This window comes from Ranitomeya variabilis, chromosome 3 (genome assembly GCF_051348905.1).
Source record: "Ranitomeya variabilis isolate aRanVar5 chromosome 3, aRanVar5.hap1, whole genome shotgun sequence".
Lineage (NCBI taxonomy): Eukaryota > Metazoa > Chordata > Amphibia > Anura > Dendrobatidae > Ranitomeya > Ranitomeya variabilis.
This window is the reverse complement of record NC_135234.1, coordinates 238,872,404-238,890,138: the sequence shown is the minus strand read 5'-3', so window position 1 is coordinate 238,890,138 and position 17,735 is coordinate 238,872,404. Positions and strand designations below refer to the sequence as shown.

The 17,735-nt window shown below is 43.6% G+C and overlaps 1 protein-coding gene across 1 annotated transcript in view; it reads left to right on the top strand.

The window, feature by feature from the left end:
- Nucleotides 1–17,735, top strand: part of AATF (apoptosis antagonizing transcription factor) — a 144,095-nt gene that overhangs the window by 41,711 nt on the left and 84,649 nt on the right. The window contains exon 4 of the mRNA XM_077295312.1: nucleotides 8,024–8,161. Within this exon, the coding sequence (XP_077151427.1) occupies nucleotides 8,024–8,161 (138 nt within the window). The remainder of the gene's footprint in view (nucleotides 1–8,023; nucleotides 8,162–17,735) is intronic.

Here is a 17,735-nt window from a genome sequence, read left to right as displayed (position 1 = left end):
CCACAGCCCGCGAGGCGAACGCCCGGGTGAAGATTCTCCACAGGGGCCGCAGGTGCGCTCTCCCCCCTGTCGAGTAAAAAATCCTGCTGTCCACGGGGGTCACCTTTTGGTGCCCCCCCGTTGACTAAAGGTGGCCATGCAGCCCGTGAGGCACATCGGTGCCCGGGCTTGGTAAGTCTCCTCGGAGGTGGGGGCCCTCCCTGTTGAGTTTCTAAAAGCAGGTCTCCCCCCTTCCCCCACCTCCCTGACGGTACCTGAGGTACAGAAGCGGTGTCCGGAGAGTGGTGAGGTAACTGCGGCATGGACGCTCCTGGAAGCCTCCCTCCAGCGACACCAGGTATCCAGGTACGGAGGTACGTGCGTGCGCTCGGCACGCGGAACGTTTAATGCAGGCAGAGGGGCAGGGGGGTCAGAATCTTCGGCGCGCATCGGAAGTAAAGGCCGGGTGCGCGCCTGGAAGAGAAGCGCGCATAGGCGCTGAAGCCGGCGGCAGCACTTGGGGCAGGATCAACCAGGTGAATGGAGCGCGCACCGGAAGTGGCCGGGTGCGTGCTCAGGCATCATTTACAGCGCAAGCGTCGCACAGGGCGGCTGGCAATGGGGAGCGCGCACCGGAAGTAAGGTCCGGGAGCGCACTCAGGACCTGACGGCAGGATCAACCAGGTATATAGCATAGCGCGCACCGGATGTGGTTGCCGGGTGCGCGCTCTGGCATGTTTTCACAGCGCAGGCGTTGCGCTAGCGGCGCAGGATCAACCAGGTGATTGATTGCATTTAGGAGCACCGGGAGTGGTGCAGGCACGATCAGCCAGGTAATCATTTAGGTCAGGTGCGATTATACACCTGATCACTGAAGCGACCAGTGAAGGCAGGATCAGCCAGGTGATCCATTAAAAAAAAAAAAAAAAAGAGGAAGAGTGAATCTATTTAAACAAGCCAGTTACGCTGCCCTGTGTCACTAAACCAGGTCAGGTTGAAGGTGACTACTCTTGTTGCGTGGTGGTGTGTATAATGGAGAGTTTTTCACCAGAGCATTTGATGCCACAGTAAGAGATACAGGAGAGGCGGTCTCGCTCAAGCGAAAAGAGCCAGATCCGCCATGGCAGCAGCAGAAGCCGCTCGGACAGCATACGGACGGATCGCCATACCAAGGAGGGGTCCCTAGTCTCATTGGGAGACACGGAGAAAACCAGCCAACCTCCGGATCCGGTACCCGTACTTTGAAAGCGTCCGAGTGGTGAGTGAACTGCGAGAAAGTCCAGCACACTAATGTCTGTTCTTTTCTCTTCTCTTATCTCCGTCTCTCCCCTCTTTTCTTACATACATTGCGGGGTGGAGTATAGGAGGTCCCCAAAAAGTGTAGGGGAAAAACTAAAAATAAGGAGTGTCCCTTATGTAAAAAGCCCTTAAAGACATCTTGGGGTAAAAGACTGTGTCAGGAGTGTATCAACCAGACTGTGGCGGAGGAAACACCCTCCTTTACGGACAGCCTAAGGTCCCTGATTCAGTCCGAAGTCTCTAGGTCTGTAAAAGCATTACAGACAGCTGACACAGAGACCAGATCTAGGGATAGATCCAGCCCTTCAGTAGGATCCCAAAGAGATTCCTCGGGGTCAGAACAGGATTCCGATACGGCCCGCTGCTCTGATAGTAGCTCAGAGGAGGAAGACATCTTTCCAGCAGAGGCTACGGATAAGCTTATTAAAGCTGTTCGCTCTACCATGGGGCTGGTAGATGAGAAGGCCAAAAAGACAGCCCAGGAACTTATGTTCAGTGGCCTACAAAAGAAAAAGCGGAGGTCATTCCCTGTTAATGAACAGCTACAAGAACTAATTAAAAAGGAATGGCAAAAGCCAGAAAAAAGGTCCCAGTTAACTACCTCCCTAAAAAGAAGGTACCCTTTTGAAGAGGAGGCGTCCTCGTCTTGGGACAGAGCGCCGAAGATTTATGTGGCGGTCTCAAAAGTTGCCAGGAAATCCTCCCTGCCATTCGAGGACCTAGGTTCTCTAAAAGAACCTCTGGATAGGAAGGTGGACAGTTCCCTGAAGACAGCTTGGGAAGCCTCAGCTGGAGCACTAAGGCCAGCTATCGCGGCCACTTGTGTAGCCAGATCCCTTAAAATCTGGATAGACAACCTGGAGGAACAGGTAGAGCAAAAAGTTCCCAGGGAAACTATCCTGGAGGCAATACCAACTATGAAAGCAGCGGCGGTGTTTCTAGCTGAAGAATCAGCAGACTCGGCTAGGCTGGCAGCAAAATCAGCAGCTTTAGCCAACACAGGACGCCGTGCCATGTGGCTTAAATGCTGGCCAGGAGATACTCAGGCAAAGTTGAAGCTCTGCTCTTTGCCTTGTGAGGGGAACTTCCTTTTCGGACCGGCATTAGACGAGGTATTGGAGAAAGCCGGGGATAAAAAAAAACAACTTTCCAAAACAGCCATTTCAGCCCTTTCGGAGAGGTCAAAAATTCCGGAGGCAGCAGTACAGAGACCGAGACAGGAGCAACCTGGACAAGCGACCCAGGGGAGGAAAGGGCTTCTATTTTGGCAAGTCCCCCAGAGACACCAAAAAACCCTCCCAGTGACGGTCCTTCTCAGGTGGGAGGGAGGCTCTCTCACTTCCTTCCAGCCTGGGAGAGGATCTCATCCAGCATATGGATCCGGCAGATCGTAGGATCAGGCCTAAAACTAAAATTCCACCACTGGCCTCCAAGAAGATATATGCAGACTCCGGTACAGTCCTCCCAGGAGAAACAAGACAGTCTGGAAGGAGAAGTAACATCACTCCTAGACAAGCACGTCTTGGAAGAAGTTCCTATAGAGGAAAGGAGGGAAGGATTTTATTCCCCTCTTTTTCTCATAAAAAAACCGGACAACTCTTGGAGGACAATAATAAATTTAAAAGGCCTCAGCAAATTTCTTGTAATACCATCATTCAAGATGGAGACCATAAAATCAGCGGTGAAACTTCTCTATCCCCAGTGTTACATGTCCGTCCTCGACCTCAAGGACGCTTATTATCACGTCCCAATCAGACAACAAGATCGTCGGTTCCTCAGAGTGGCAGTTCAGATGGGGTCCCAGCTGCGTCACTTCCAGTACAAGGCTCTGCCCTTTGGGATAGCAACTGCCCCACGCGTATTTACGAAGCTGATTGCAGAGGTCACAGCACATCTCAGGGAAAAAGACACTCTAATAATTCCCTACTTGGACGACTTCCTGATAGTGGGGAAGAACCTTTCTCACTGTCAGGAGCAGGTCAGGATAGTGATGGACACTCTTCAGACACTGGGATGGCAACTAAATCTCAAGAAGTCCAAGCTAGAGCCAGCAAGGGTCCAGAATTTCCTGGGGATAACGGTAGACTCCGTGGCACAGGAGTGTCACCTCCCAGAAGAAAAAGAGGAAAAAATCAAACAGATGATTATGGCCACTTTAAAAAAAAACGGAAATGACTTTAAGAAGAGCCATGTCGGTGTTAGGGTCCCTAACCTCCTGCATACCGGCAGTAAAATGGGACCAGTTCCATGCAAGAGAACTGCAATGGTGTGTGCTGCAGAACGACCGGGAACTTCAGGGGCAGTTAGAGCAGAAGCTCACTCTCCCACTCTCTGTGCTCCAATCTCTCAGATGGTGGTTACAGATAGTCATCCCCGAGAGGAGTTCCCTGGACATTCACAGCCTCCAAGGTGATCACAACAGACGCCAGTCCGTGGGGGTGGGGAGCTCACTCAGACACACTATGGGTCCAAGACCCCTGGGCTCAAGAGGAGAAAGATCTATCCTCAAACGAGTGGGAGCTCCTAGCAATAGAAAAGGCGCTAGAGAGGTTAGTTCCTCACTTGGCAGGGCATCATGTGAGAGTCCTATCGGACAACCGAACAGCGGTCGCATACGTGAACCACCAGGGAGGCACCCGCTCGCGGGCTCTGATGCACGTAACCACAAGACTCATGTCTCTAGCCGAAAGGCACTTCCTGTCATTATCGGCCCTGCATATCCGAGGTGTGGACAACATAAAGGCAGACTTTTTAAGCAGGAACCACTTGAGGCAAGGAGAATGGTCCCTAAAAAAGTCAGTTTTTCAACGGATAGTGCACATGTGGGGAAAACCCAAGGTAGACCTCTTTGCCTCAAAAGTCAACAAGAAAGTCCAAAAGTTCTGCTCTCTGAACCCAGCAGACAGGTCGTTGGCAGTAGATGCCTTCAGCATAGAATGGACGTCGGGACTCCTGTATGCCTTCCCACCTATATGTCTAATCCCAGCAGTTCTGAGGAAGATCAGGGAAGACAAGGCCAGAGTGATTGTGATAGCGCCCTTCTGGCCGAAAAGGCCATGGTTTTACTGGCTGAGAGTGATGTCAGTGACGGACCTGTGGGTTCTCCCGGAAGACCAGGACCTTCTAACGCAGGGTCCCTTCAACCACCCGCAGAACTCCGGGCTTCATTTGACAGCCTGGCATTTGAGCGGTCGTTACTAGAGAAAGAAGGGTTCTCAGCTGGGTTAATATCCACCTTGCTCAGCAGCAGAAAACCAGTAACGACCAAGATCTATGGGAGGATATGGAAAAAATTCCTGTCCAGCTCAGGGCCAATATGGGAAGGGGAGGTCCCGATAGTGGCAATACTGGAGTTCCTGCAAAAGGGCTTAGATCTGGGGTTAGCTGTTAGTACCCTCAAAGTACACATTTCAGCCTTAGCAGCCCTATTCAACTGTGACCTGGCAAGCAATAGGTGGGTGGTGAGGTTTATCCGAGCCTGTAGTAGAGCTGACTCTGTTCCATCTCCTACTCCTCCACCATGGGATCTGAATTTAGTATTGACTGCTTTAACAGCCCCTTTGAGCCTTTAAATACAGCATCTGATAAAGTACTAACATTAAAGACAGCTTTGTTAGTGGCACTTACATCGGCCCGTAGGGTTGGGGATTTACACGCGTTGTCAGCGGACCCCCCTTACACACAATTCATGGACGATAGGGTTGTATTAAAATTAGATCCGGCATATCTCCCCAAAGTGGTATCGAGATTTCATAGGGCTCAGGATATAACCCTACCCTCTTTCTGTCCCAATCCCAGTAACAAAAAAGAGGAGAGACTCCATTGCCTAGACGTTAGGAGATGTATCCTACAGTATCTAGAGGTGACAAAATCCTGGAGGAAGCAGAGGGCTTTGTTACGTTCCAGGGGTCAAGGAAGGGCCTTAAAGCCTCAAAACAGACTATAGCTAGATGGGTGAGAGAGGCCATTATTCTAGCATATAGTAGTGCAGACAGGGTTATTCCACAGGGTCTGAAAGCCCACTCCACGAGGGCCATGGCGACATCGTGGGCGGAGAGAGCAGATGCTACCATCGACCAAATCTGTAAGGCGGCCACTTGGTCCTCTCCGTCTACATTCTTTAAACATTATAGGCTAGACCTATCTGCTACCCTGATCCCTCCCTAAAAGAGAATACAAATCTCTGTAACTCTCTCGTGGTGCCGTCATGTATGATGGAAAAACACGGGTATTACATACCTGGTAATGTGTTTTTTCATGAGACATGACGGCACCCTTATATTCCCACCCTTTTGATCACGTCATTAGTTGGGTGCATTATTAGCATTATTTGTATTATACACTCCCTGGGGTATCGGTGAATAGAACCGTATAGGATGTATTATTTATGTGTACACTAACCAGCGGAATTCCTCTCGTACTCTGTAAAACAACTGATGTGGAGAGAGGAGCCGCCCCTTTTATCTTGAAGGTTTCCTGTCCTTGATGGGCGGATCCCCTCTCTCGTGGTGCCGTCATGTCTCATGAAAAAACACATTACCATGTATGTAATACCCGTGTTTCTCCAACATTCAAGATAGTTTCCATTGGGCTGACCAGAAGAGCTAGCCAGATTGTAGAGCGAAGTGCAAAACAGAAAGTGAAATTCTGTGACCAGTCCTGAGAAGATATGGGATACAAATTATATTAATGGCTCGTACACAATTTGCTGCTCAATAAAGGTCACTGTCTGCAAAAAGATAAAAAAGATCCACAAAATGCCTTCTCTACTGTAAAAGCTGGGGAATAGTTTACCTTGTGTGCTAGTTGGTTTTTGAAAACGGTCTTCGGTGAAAAGGCTTCTTTCCACTAATGGTATGAAAACAAAAGAGGGCTACAGTGCTCCAATCTAGTAGCAGCGTTCACATCAGGAGTAATACCCCTTTTATTTTCCTGCAATCCCTTTGGAAAGATGCTCATCTGTTGGATTCTTTTGAGGCAAAATAGATGATGCGTTTCAAACTAACAAACATAGCCTTTAGCATATATACAGACAGAGCAGGAAGGAAAGAGCGGGTGAGAGGGAGGAGTATTTATATATGAGTATGTATATCACTTATACAACGGTATTGCAGCATACCGTGGAAATCTTGGTCTCCTTCCAATCGTAATGTGTGGCGGAGTTTCACAGTTATCAAAATAGAACCGTGGTAACTTAATGGTTCCTTGCAGTCATTTCAAGGGGAGCTGGTGAATGCGAACACCAGGGCATGTTCCATTTAAATGTCCCTGTTAGACTGACAGCTGGATTTAAATGGTTAACAGCTACAGGTAGATCTCTGCTTCGGCCACATCTGTTAAAGACAGATGCTGGCTATTCTAATTTCGCCAGCATCTGCCATGTGTGAAGCAGGCTCAGCTCCTGAGCCAGCTGCACAGACACCGACCCAGTGCATGACAAATATATCTGTCATATGGTGTTAATGGGCCAAAGTGATCCTGTTAGCACATTTTTACATATGAAAGCCTTAGGATGAATATATTGGCTCTTGTTCTTCAATAAAAATAGTCGTTATTGTAGAGATCCAACATGCCTGTCATGAGAAAGCGTGTATTGGAAGTCAACGGCGAGCCGTCTCGGTACAAGGAAATTCACGCACCGCCATTGCACTTCCATCCTGATTTTCATGTCTTTCTGCAATAAGTCTAAATTGTATTGGTGATGAGCACCTACGCCGCCATATGCTACTTCCATATGTAAAAGTGTGCTGACCTATTCTCTTTAAGATAAGATTACGCATTGTGAGCGGATACAGCTCTCCATCAAATCGCTGAAAATCCATATTTGGCTCTAATGTGAACTGATGAAAGCAGCCATGCTCCCCCGAAACATGTAATCCTGTCTTAAATAAACAGCACTAATACCTTCAGCTTTCGCGGGCCAGCTTTTTCCAATGTAAATCAGTTTTTTCACTGATCTTTCAGAGTATGTTCTCACTGCATTTTACACTACCAGCATAACCTATGAGATTCCTCGACTCTCATGCACACACCTGTGCTGGTTCCTGACTGAATTGAAAACTGCAGTGTTTTTTTTTTTTTTAAATCTGTCGATTCTTTCAGCGATTTTTCACCCACAGAAGCAGTGAAAAAATGGTGCAGAAAATGTAACAAACATTTTTGGTGACATTTTTCGCAGTGTTGTTGTTGAATAAACACAACTTTATTAAACATGTACCGTGGACAAAGCACATGTAATCCGTACTCAAAAAACACATCAAAAACATTGTGTGTGAACATGGCCTTAATATACATAAAAAAAAAAACTTAGCACCTGACTTTCTGGGTAAGGAGAAGCAAAATGGTAAAACCAAGGAAGGATTCTTTTTCTTTTTCTTCTGTCTAGCTTCACATAATTTTATCCTGGTTGAGCTTGATGCACTTTTGAGTTTCTTCAGTGACGCTGTATCTGTATAAATAAAATGGCCGGTGCTGTTATAGAGGTCATGGAAACAGTATTAAAGTGTATTACAATCACAGAGCAGAGAACGTTCTCCGCATTTCCTGAACATTTGAATTCCATCGTCAAAGTTGGAATGTCGCGCCTAGATGCGTCTTTCAGGAGTACAGGTTATTCTTTCTAGCACAAAAGTTTGTTCTTTTTCTAGATAATGTAATACTTAGGCGTCACAAACTGGATTTTGTTAGTGTTGGCATTATATAGTAAAAAGTGTATTAAATCCATTTTGTTTTGGGGTTTTTTCAGCCATTTGGGATCAGCTTCTCGAAGGACGAATAAAATTACAGAAGGTTCTGGTTTCCGCAAATCAGCTTCCTCAACAGGACATGTTTGCGTTGTTAAAGAAGGAAGGAGGAGCCGAGTTTTCAGCCCCCCTGACAAATAGTAAGTGCATGTTTTCTCCAATGTCCAGTCAAATTCTGTAAATTGTCAGTAGGGATAGTTTTGTGGCTGTGATTGTTGTGACAATCGAGATAAAAATGGCTATTACCATCATATCATATCCAAATTGAATAAGCGTTGTCATTCCAATGAACTTTGCGTAATTAGTGTAATTGGGGAGCTTCCGTGCACCCTTGGCCAGGAGCGCCGTTCACCATTCCGCACACCACTTACACACCACCTACTTACACACCACCTCTTACGGTGGTTGACAACACTCGGTTTGCAGTGCTACCTGGTCTAAGTTCTCATACCTGCACGCACTGACACTGCAGGTCGGAGTCTGCACACATTGTCAGTGTGTTCTCACATCGCTGTGCTTTGTGTAGCGGCTACTCGCTACATACAAGGCCATAAAGTGCATGGCCAATGCTGACAGGAGATTGCACTCACTGTCCGTGTGCGTGCACTACTACTTACCTCCTCTTCTGTCTGCATTGGTCACCCACTACTGTATGATCCTGTTTGCGGGGAGGAGCTGCTACACAATGGCGAGGGAGATGAGAGTGCGCCAAGCGTGTGCACATACAGTGACAGTGTGTGCGCGTTCTCCCCTCAGTCCACCCACTACTTTGTGATCCTGTGTGCAACCCATGGTCTCTACACACTGTACAGGGATATGATTGCACCTGCACACACTCTGACATTGTGTGTGCTCTGACCTGCAGTATTTCTGGAGGCGGAGTCTCATGCAGGTCATTGTCCGGCCCATAGCCCTGAACAGCTCATTTACATATAGGAAAAACATGGATATCTCTGGAATAAGACATCGGATTGCAGACATCCAGGTATCATTTTATTCCACTTCCTATGACCTGCATGCCTATATAGACGGCTTAGGAGGGTTGATCCTACTCACAGATGCCTTTTAACCCAAGGGGATGTGCTTCCGACAAGTGATGACTTTATGCCCTGTGTAAAAGATGCAACCAACAAAAGAGCAATTTCTTGCATGTCGTCTTAGCATTGGGCACGACCATGAATTTTGGTCTGCCTTATATAATTGTACAGTTACTACAGGTGTCGTCTTCGTTTGCTTCTTCTTAGGCTGTGTGCACACATTCCGGATTTTTCGCTATAAAAACGTGAAAAAAATTCATACTATTAATAGAATGCAATCCACAATTTTTGTGCATATGTTGCGCTTTTTTCCTCGATAGAAACGCATTGCGGAAAATAACGCAGCATGTTCATTAATTTTGCAGATTTTTTGCGGATTTCACGCTATTTAATGCATTGGTAAGCTCGGGGAAAAACGGCAAAAAATCCGCACAAAAAACGCGCAAAAAACGCTAGAAAATCGCATGTGGATTTCCTGCGGAAAAAGTCCAGTTTTGTTCAGGAAATTTCTGCAAATAATCCTGACGTGTGCACATAGCCTTACAGTGATATAACTTGTCAGGAGATTGTCCAAGCCTGTGGAATAAACTTCAGAGCACTGGCAAATGGTGATACCCAGCTGTATTTTATACCGTTGTGGTAATGGAATTGCTGAGGAATTTACCAAGCCAAAGTCCTTATTCCATCCCAATCTGTCATATGGAGTCAAAATGTCATTTCATTAGGAGACAGATGATGTCCTCCTATGTACTCTAATTGTTCCTAAAAAGGCAAGATCTAGATTGTGAGGCCGACACAGCATCACTGCTACACTGGTGAGTCCTAATTATACATTAGGAAAGGAGCTATGATAGGACACTGCAGATTAACCCCAATTTGCGATGGAGATATGAGAGAGAAATTGCACGCTGTGTCCATGCTGTGATGAGTAATGAAAATGTGTATCCACTAATTATTACAAGTCAGTGGTAGCATGACTCCATACGCAGGTGGAGGAACGCTGGCTGCAGACACCGCTCCACAATGCCTGGCACTAAGCTAATGTTCAGGAGCTGACCTGTACTTACTAGCAAGATTGTGTTCTTATGGTACTGTGTATCACACCTCATTCATGTATCCTCAGATGTATATATCTGTCTGGAGTAAAAATCACAAATACCTGTAATTCTGATAATACCAAGGTTTGGAAAAATCCTATGTTGGCATTATGCTACCTTAGCCCTTGGCACGAAAGATGTTAACAAAGCGGCAGCTCGAGGTTCTTTTTCTCACTTGGAAATAATATATTATGTTATCTATCTACTTGCAAAGTAAATCAGAAGTAATTTTCACTGTTCGTACAGTCCAATATAGACTAGTATTTCCTAAGCTTGTCAGCAGCCACATGGACATAAGCTTCAATAGAAGTTTTTTCTGCTTATGTGCCAATCTGGGCAAGGGTTATTGTGAAGGGAGGGGAAGGAGGTGAGCTGTGACCATTGCCTAATGGAATTGGTAAATATGATTCTTTATACAGTTAGTGCCGTTCATTGTCATCCTGCGATGATAATGAGACTTCTGAGAAGCCTTCTGTATAGAACTGGAGGTATGAGTCTAACATGGTGGCTAGTGTGAAAATTGCAAAGTTTTGGAATTTTTATAAATGTTGATAGTGATGAAGAAAATATTAAACATGTTTAAAAAAATAAATAAATCTATCTTAACATATAAACCAGATTTAAATGAAATCAATTTATGATGATACATTCACTTTAAATTGGTTCTCGAAGACTTTGACTTTAGAATAGTCATTAACGGTTTTCTTATCCAACGGACAAAGAGTATTAAAAGTGCTCACACTAATATAAAATAAATGAATCGATATCCACCCTCACCCATCCCTCCATGGCTCCTATTCAGACTCTTACAGGGCTACCAGTGGTCTATGCTTTCTGGTCCCATCGCAACACGTTGGATATGACCAACTCATCCAACAACTGGGCATGACAGTGATGGGCCTGGGATATTTAAAAAATATTTTTAACAGCTAGAAACTTGGAGCCAATTTCTCCTTTAAGAATGCTGAAATAATTTAATCAAGGCTTCTCTTTTTTTGTGCAATGTGTGGGGGGTGCTTGTGTAATGTATACTGATTTTTAACTATTTCTATGAGCTGCTCTCCCTTGCAGTTGGTCACCTTACTCAAAATGATTAACAAATCCCAAATAACTCTTGATACTGTGACCTTTACTTCCTACACAAGCCTTTATTGCCTTTAATAGGATATGTTGCAAGTGGTGCACTTTAAGTTATGGGTAACAAATACACTATGACCATAGGTATTTAATAGAAACAATAGTTAACATTTCATGTTTTAAATAAGTACATGGCTTACATAAAGCCCTGTGTAGACATCACACTTCCATGTGCTCATTTGTGGATAAGGAGCTGATTTTTCGTAGACATTGTAAAATCCAGCAGTCAGACACCATTGATCCGTATTAGACTTTATTCTTACCGGCTGCAGTGTTCGACATGAACAGAAATGAGCACCAGAAAATTGCCTGTGTTACATGTGTATGTATGTGTGCATATATATATTTTTATTTATTTATTTATTTTTTTTAAATCTCAATCTTTGTTAAAAATAAATAAAATTGGTAGTCGTGCCATTTTCACTTTGGCCACTGCATCTTCTTTCAGGCTTATACTTGTAGTTCTTTCAAGAGGAGTTTACAGCAGGGTTACAATTACTGGTAACTCCTCTATACACAGTTGATAACATGGGATCCACCAATCACAGTGGGGAATGTCACAGCTGACCCCCTCTCTTCACAGTAATTTTTGCACAGGTTCAATAGAAACAAAACATAGGGTTGGGAACTGACCATTGTGGCTATGTACTTGTGTTGTTTCCTGAAACAAAAAGCTGCAGTGGCCATGTGAACATTTCAATATTTCTATTTTTTATTTTTAATACAGCTAGTGATATGGAAAAAAATACATTTAAAGGCTTTATCATATGCTTCATCTTACCTCCTTTTTTTCCAAGGATAAAAAACACCTCACATTACCAGCTAGCAAAGTGAATGAGATTTCTGAAATCTCATGCACAGTGCTGCTTGTTTTTTTTTTCCTTGCAGATTCACTAGCACAGTTCAAGCAGTGCCTGGCTGCCTTTCTTTAAAATTTATAATCCTACAGGTTACGGGCACGAGATTCTGTGATTGCTGTGTGTGTAGTTGGGAAGGATTGTTTCCCCCTAATATGAGGCTATTGGCATCTGCCACATGTTTTTTTTTTTGCCTTCCTCTGGATCACCGAGTTGGGGTATAGGCTGAACTCTATGAATTTGTCTACTTGCAACTTTAAAGACCTTGAGGGTATGTGTCCACAGGGCGTATTTGCAGCGCTTTGGACGCAGCAGAATCACCGCATCCTATACATAGACTGTGTGGTTTATCTTGCGGAAATGGAGTATCTCCGCAAGATAAATAGACATGCTGCAGTCTGGAAAGACGAGCCGCATGTTCGGTTACGCAGGGCCGCCGGATGCGGCCCTGCATGCATAGTGGAGATGGGATTTCATAAAATCCCCTCTACTATGCTATAACATCTGGACGCTGCGGATTGGACGCTGCGGATGTACGCAGCCTCCAATCTGCAGCAAATCCTGAACGTTTCTTGACCGTGGAAACATAGCCTGAAACTGAGTGCATGTTTTGAACTTTGCAGCATGTCAATTCTTTTCATAGTTTTTGCAGCGCTTTTTCACCCATTCAAATTAATTAAAAACGTAGGCAAAAATGTGTGTATATTAGGCAGTGTTTTCCTGCCAACTTTCTGGTTTTTGGTGCAAAAAAAATCTGCTGCAAATACTTAGTGTTAACATACTCTTAACACAAAAGCCTAATCAGTAGGCCACTTTCTGATCTAGTAATCTGTCCATACATGGTATGACGAGAGAAACTGCTTAGAATTGACCCCGTTTCTCACATTATAATAAAGCTTTATTGGCAGTGTTTAATCAGTGTCACTCAGGATATGAATTTACAAGTTCAGCACTACCAATGACCAGGAAACATTTCACAGTCTGAGAGCTTTGTATTCTTTTAACTATTATATTTGTGTGATTTCTATAAATACATGGTATGTTTAATATTTTATACAGGGTAAATACAAAAATAACCCCATCGATTGTGGTCATCCTCATTTAAGCATGTGATTAGTCATCTACCAGCCATGTTGGTAATAAACAGAGGACCTTTCTGACTATGAATGCCTTCTAATGAAGCTCCAGTACACTGTAATGTTTTATTTTATCAAATGTAAAGTATAATCTGCAGTGTAAAGAAAAAACCCGTTATATTAAAGGGACATCCCATTAATTTATTTTTGCCATTCGTGACTTTACAAGGTTTTACTGTCCTATGAAATCTGAGATCCCAAGTTTAGCTTGATGATTTACTGCAAAATTGCTTCTAAATTGAAGTAGAAAATGTTTTGCAGACCTGGCAGCTTTCAAGCCTTGCACCCATTTGTCACCCTGCATTTCCCTTTGTGTATGGAACAAGAATTAATTAGACTCTCGGCAGGAAAACTGTATGGCAGTAATTTATATAGGAAAAATATCTATTAAAAGGACAGTCTAGCTTTGCTGGAACCTTTAACTTTACCATTCCGTTCTGATTATTGAGATTGTATTCCTTTTTAGGTATGTAGAGATGTCTTTCCTCTTGCATCTGTAGACATGCAGATTTTGATAGACTGGTTCCATGTAAAATTAGAGGCTTTCTAGATGCAAAATCAAATCTTTAATGTACAGATGTGGATATTTAGAAGGTTTACCTACATCTGGCACCTGGGATGAGCTCCTGGGAAGAATGAGAAGCCTCTTTTATAGACATTGCAGATGTATTTAATGGACTTTTCTTTTTTGCTTGGTGATTCCAGCATTTTTTTTTATTTGTCATTTTTTTGTACATGTTGTTCAAGGCGGGGAGGTGGGGGGTGTTCACACCTGGAAATATAAAAAGAACAAAAACCACCCCATTCCCAGAGATAAGATTAGACATTTAGACATCAAACACTGAGGCTTGGGATTCCCGTTCTTTGAATGGAGCAGCACATTGGCACACTGCCTCTCCATTCAGTATCCGTGGGGCTTGGGACCAGTTTGTAGAAACACGGAGCATTGTTAATCAGGGTTTTGGAGCAGATTTCCATCATTGTTGATCAGTGTGTCAGTTTTTACAACTATTGTTTTATCAGTTTTTCTTGTATATTAAATAAAACTGATGCAAGTTTCTCAAGCTTTTCCTATTAAATAAAGAACGGACCGCACTAGGATGGCATTCCAGTTCTGCCCTGAGTTTTTTTTTGTTTTTTTTTTACAGACACACCTTAATGGATGGGTTTGATCTGCGATTACCATCGAAAATAGACATGGCTTCCATGTTTGTTGTGGACTTCTTGGTCACGAAAAAGAAACATGGATTTGTGAACCGCAACATGAACTTTAAGGCTATGTGCTCATGTTGCAGAAATGCTGCTGAAATTTCCGCAACTCCTTGCGGCGGGTTAAACGCATGCGGAATTCGCATACGTTTTCCCACAAAACACAAGCGTTTTTCAAGCGTTTTTAGATTGCAGAATGCTTGCGTTTTCCAAGCGATTTGAAGCATCGCTTGGAAAAGTGATTGACAAGTGTGACCAACTTTTTACTATTGATGCTGCCTATGCAGCAACAGTAGTAAAAGATAGAATGTTAAAAATAATTTTTTAAAAAATAGGGTTATTCTCCCCTTCCGAAAATTAATTGTTAAAAACTCAATGGAGGAAAATACTTTATTTGCACTCGTTAAAAATAGTGTGCGTCTTCATAAATACAACACTTTTCATCTGTTCTTGTGCCCCATGTTAGTTCTCCTGTGGCTGGAGTTGTAGGTTCTCCGTCAGTGCTCTGTCCCCCTGCTCATGCCGCCTATGAAGAGCTAATACTATTCCACAATGGGTTATGTAGAGTTGGCATGCCAGAGGACGAGAGAGTTGTAGGTGGTACTGTATGTACACACAGACCATGCCAGCTCAATCAAACCAGACTTATCCACTATATATGCTGACCTTTATCCACCTTTACTGAACAAGGTTTTATTGCATATATTGTAAATCTTTAAAAATCAACACGTAGTGTCGTCACTCATAGTATACAGTGGATACGTTGTAGGTAAAATGTATACTAGACACAATCAATCGTGGTTCAGTTCTCCGCATATGATACAAACAAGCTCTGAATAAATTCTATAATCATTCGTATTTCCAGTTCTTGGGCTAGCCCCTGTAATTGTTTTTACCTTCTCCCTACACACAGGCTTTTTTTACCACCTGCTTTTCTTTCTGCTTTCTTTTATTTGAAAAAATGTCACTAACATAGACCCATGAATTCCAGAGCGCTTTACAGACATTACCATCACGGTCCTCTTTGGGGACTAAACCTTTTTCTTGGAGTGTGGCAGGAAACTGGAGTACCCGGAGGCAACCCACACAGACTCAGGGAGAACATACAAGCCCCTTTGTTTAGTTTTACTCCCGGACCCCAGTGAGCCACGGTGCCGCCTATTGCTCCTCTGAAATCTGGCCCAAATGTTCAGTCTTGCTTAGATCTTACCTAAACCAGAAAAGTTACCGTACGTTCTCATATGTTAGTAATGGAGTCATATCTTTATAGGCTTGTTAAGTCAGACTGCTTGAGGTATAAAGAGAAAGGGCCACCAGTCTCCAAAATGAAAATCCATCGTGTGTGTGTGTATGTATGTGTGTATGTATATGTATATGTATAATATATATATATATATATATATATATATATATATATATATATATATTATATATACACATATAAACATATACATCTCAGCATTTGCAACATTCCAACACCAAACGCTTCCTTGTCATGCAATTTACTTGGTGCCAACAATCAATTATTTCTAGAGAAAGTTACAATACATCACTTCCTATCTAATACAGAAATATAGAGTGCCCAAGATGTCTGAATTGCCATTAGCCCTTTGTGCAGAACGATCTAAATGGTTGAGTCAGTGTGCATCAGATATTTATATGTTAATAAGCTGCTCTGGGGAATTGAGGTGCTTTTGAGCTGAACTGATACAGCTCCTGGCATGGAGGTGGAGTCCTCCTCTGACCATATCATCTGATCACAGAAGTCCTAGCAGCCGATTCCCTGTCATCTGCTCATCTCCAAAAACCTTCGTCCAAACCAGTCAGTCCCTTTTAGGCTACATTCCCACGATTAGTCTTTGGTGAGTTTTTGAGGTTGTAGCGTTTCTGCACCAATTAGGTTACGGTACTTTAATTTTTTTATTGCGTTTTTGAGTGCTTTTTTTTTAACTTTCATTTTAATTGCTTTTTTTATGCTTCACTTCTTGTCTTTTTTATGTGGTATTTTAAATAAAGTTTCTTTGTTTTTAATACTTCCTGTTATTTGGCTTTGACAAAACTTTACTGCCAGTGTTGTGTGAATTGCATGCATTTTATGTTTTTCCACTGCGGAAACGCTCTGAAAACACATGTGGATTTTCAGCATCTAATGCTAGACTATGGGAAATTCCTCACATTTACTCAGCGTACTGCAGGAGGAATTTACATTGTTGCAGATATGAAACCCGCACCACAGGTCGGTTTATATGGAGTCAAAGAAAAGCAGAGTGGGCATTAGATGTCTATAAATCCCATCCACTTTGCTAAAACTGTAAGACGTTGTTGACACAATAAAAATACGGAGCATCGTGGCGCACCGCCTTACTGGCAGACCAGACTGAAGAGGGCGCCTGTGCAAAATGGGCTCTTTGAAGTCCAATGCCTCATCCACCTTTTTCGGAGGTGGAAATGGGCCCTTGTGCAGTTGCACCAGTGATATGGTGACTCAGATGCTGCATTTCTTTCTATAAACTATGTGCTCTTCCTTTTAGCTGCATTGTAATAAGCAGATGTTATCTGATCTGTTCTGTGTACAAGTAATATGGCGGTGAACATGCATAGATGGATGTGTAGCCATTTCTAATGTCATGTAGAACCAGGAGTTGGTTGGTAACTGGCTTCTCCCCCTGAGTGTTGGAAAATGTCTTTATAAATGTGTCTTTTATGTTCATTTATGTAGCATTGGCCCTCATTTACATTAGGTCTAGGTTTCGGATCGTTTCCTCGCAGATCTTATGTTTCCTTGTTCTTGCTGTCCATCATGGCTTTTTTTTCAGTGCCATTTTTTTCTGTATCCATTTATAGCTGGTCCATTTTTATGTTTCATATCCGTACACACGGAAAAAATCACAAATTGTAATTCTGCAAAAAAAAGTTAAATTAAGAGTTGTCCGGTGTAAAATGACATCTCTGGCTGTGCTCTGTGTGGAGTCACCGGTGTTAAGGCTGGAATCGGCGATCAATTATACGATTGTGCATACTCCCAGCCAGGACCTGTGTAGTTGGCGGACAGTGTGTGCGCTGGGAGGAGTCACAAGTCTGCAGTCACACACACTCCCAGCCAGGACCTGTGTAGTTGGCGGACAGTGTGTGCGCTGGGAGGAGTCACAAGTCTGCAGTCACACACACTCCCAGCCAGGACCTGTGTAGTTGGCGGACAGTGTGTGCGCTGGGAGGAGTCACAAGTCTGCAGTCACACACA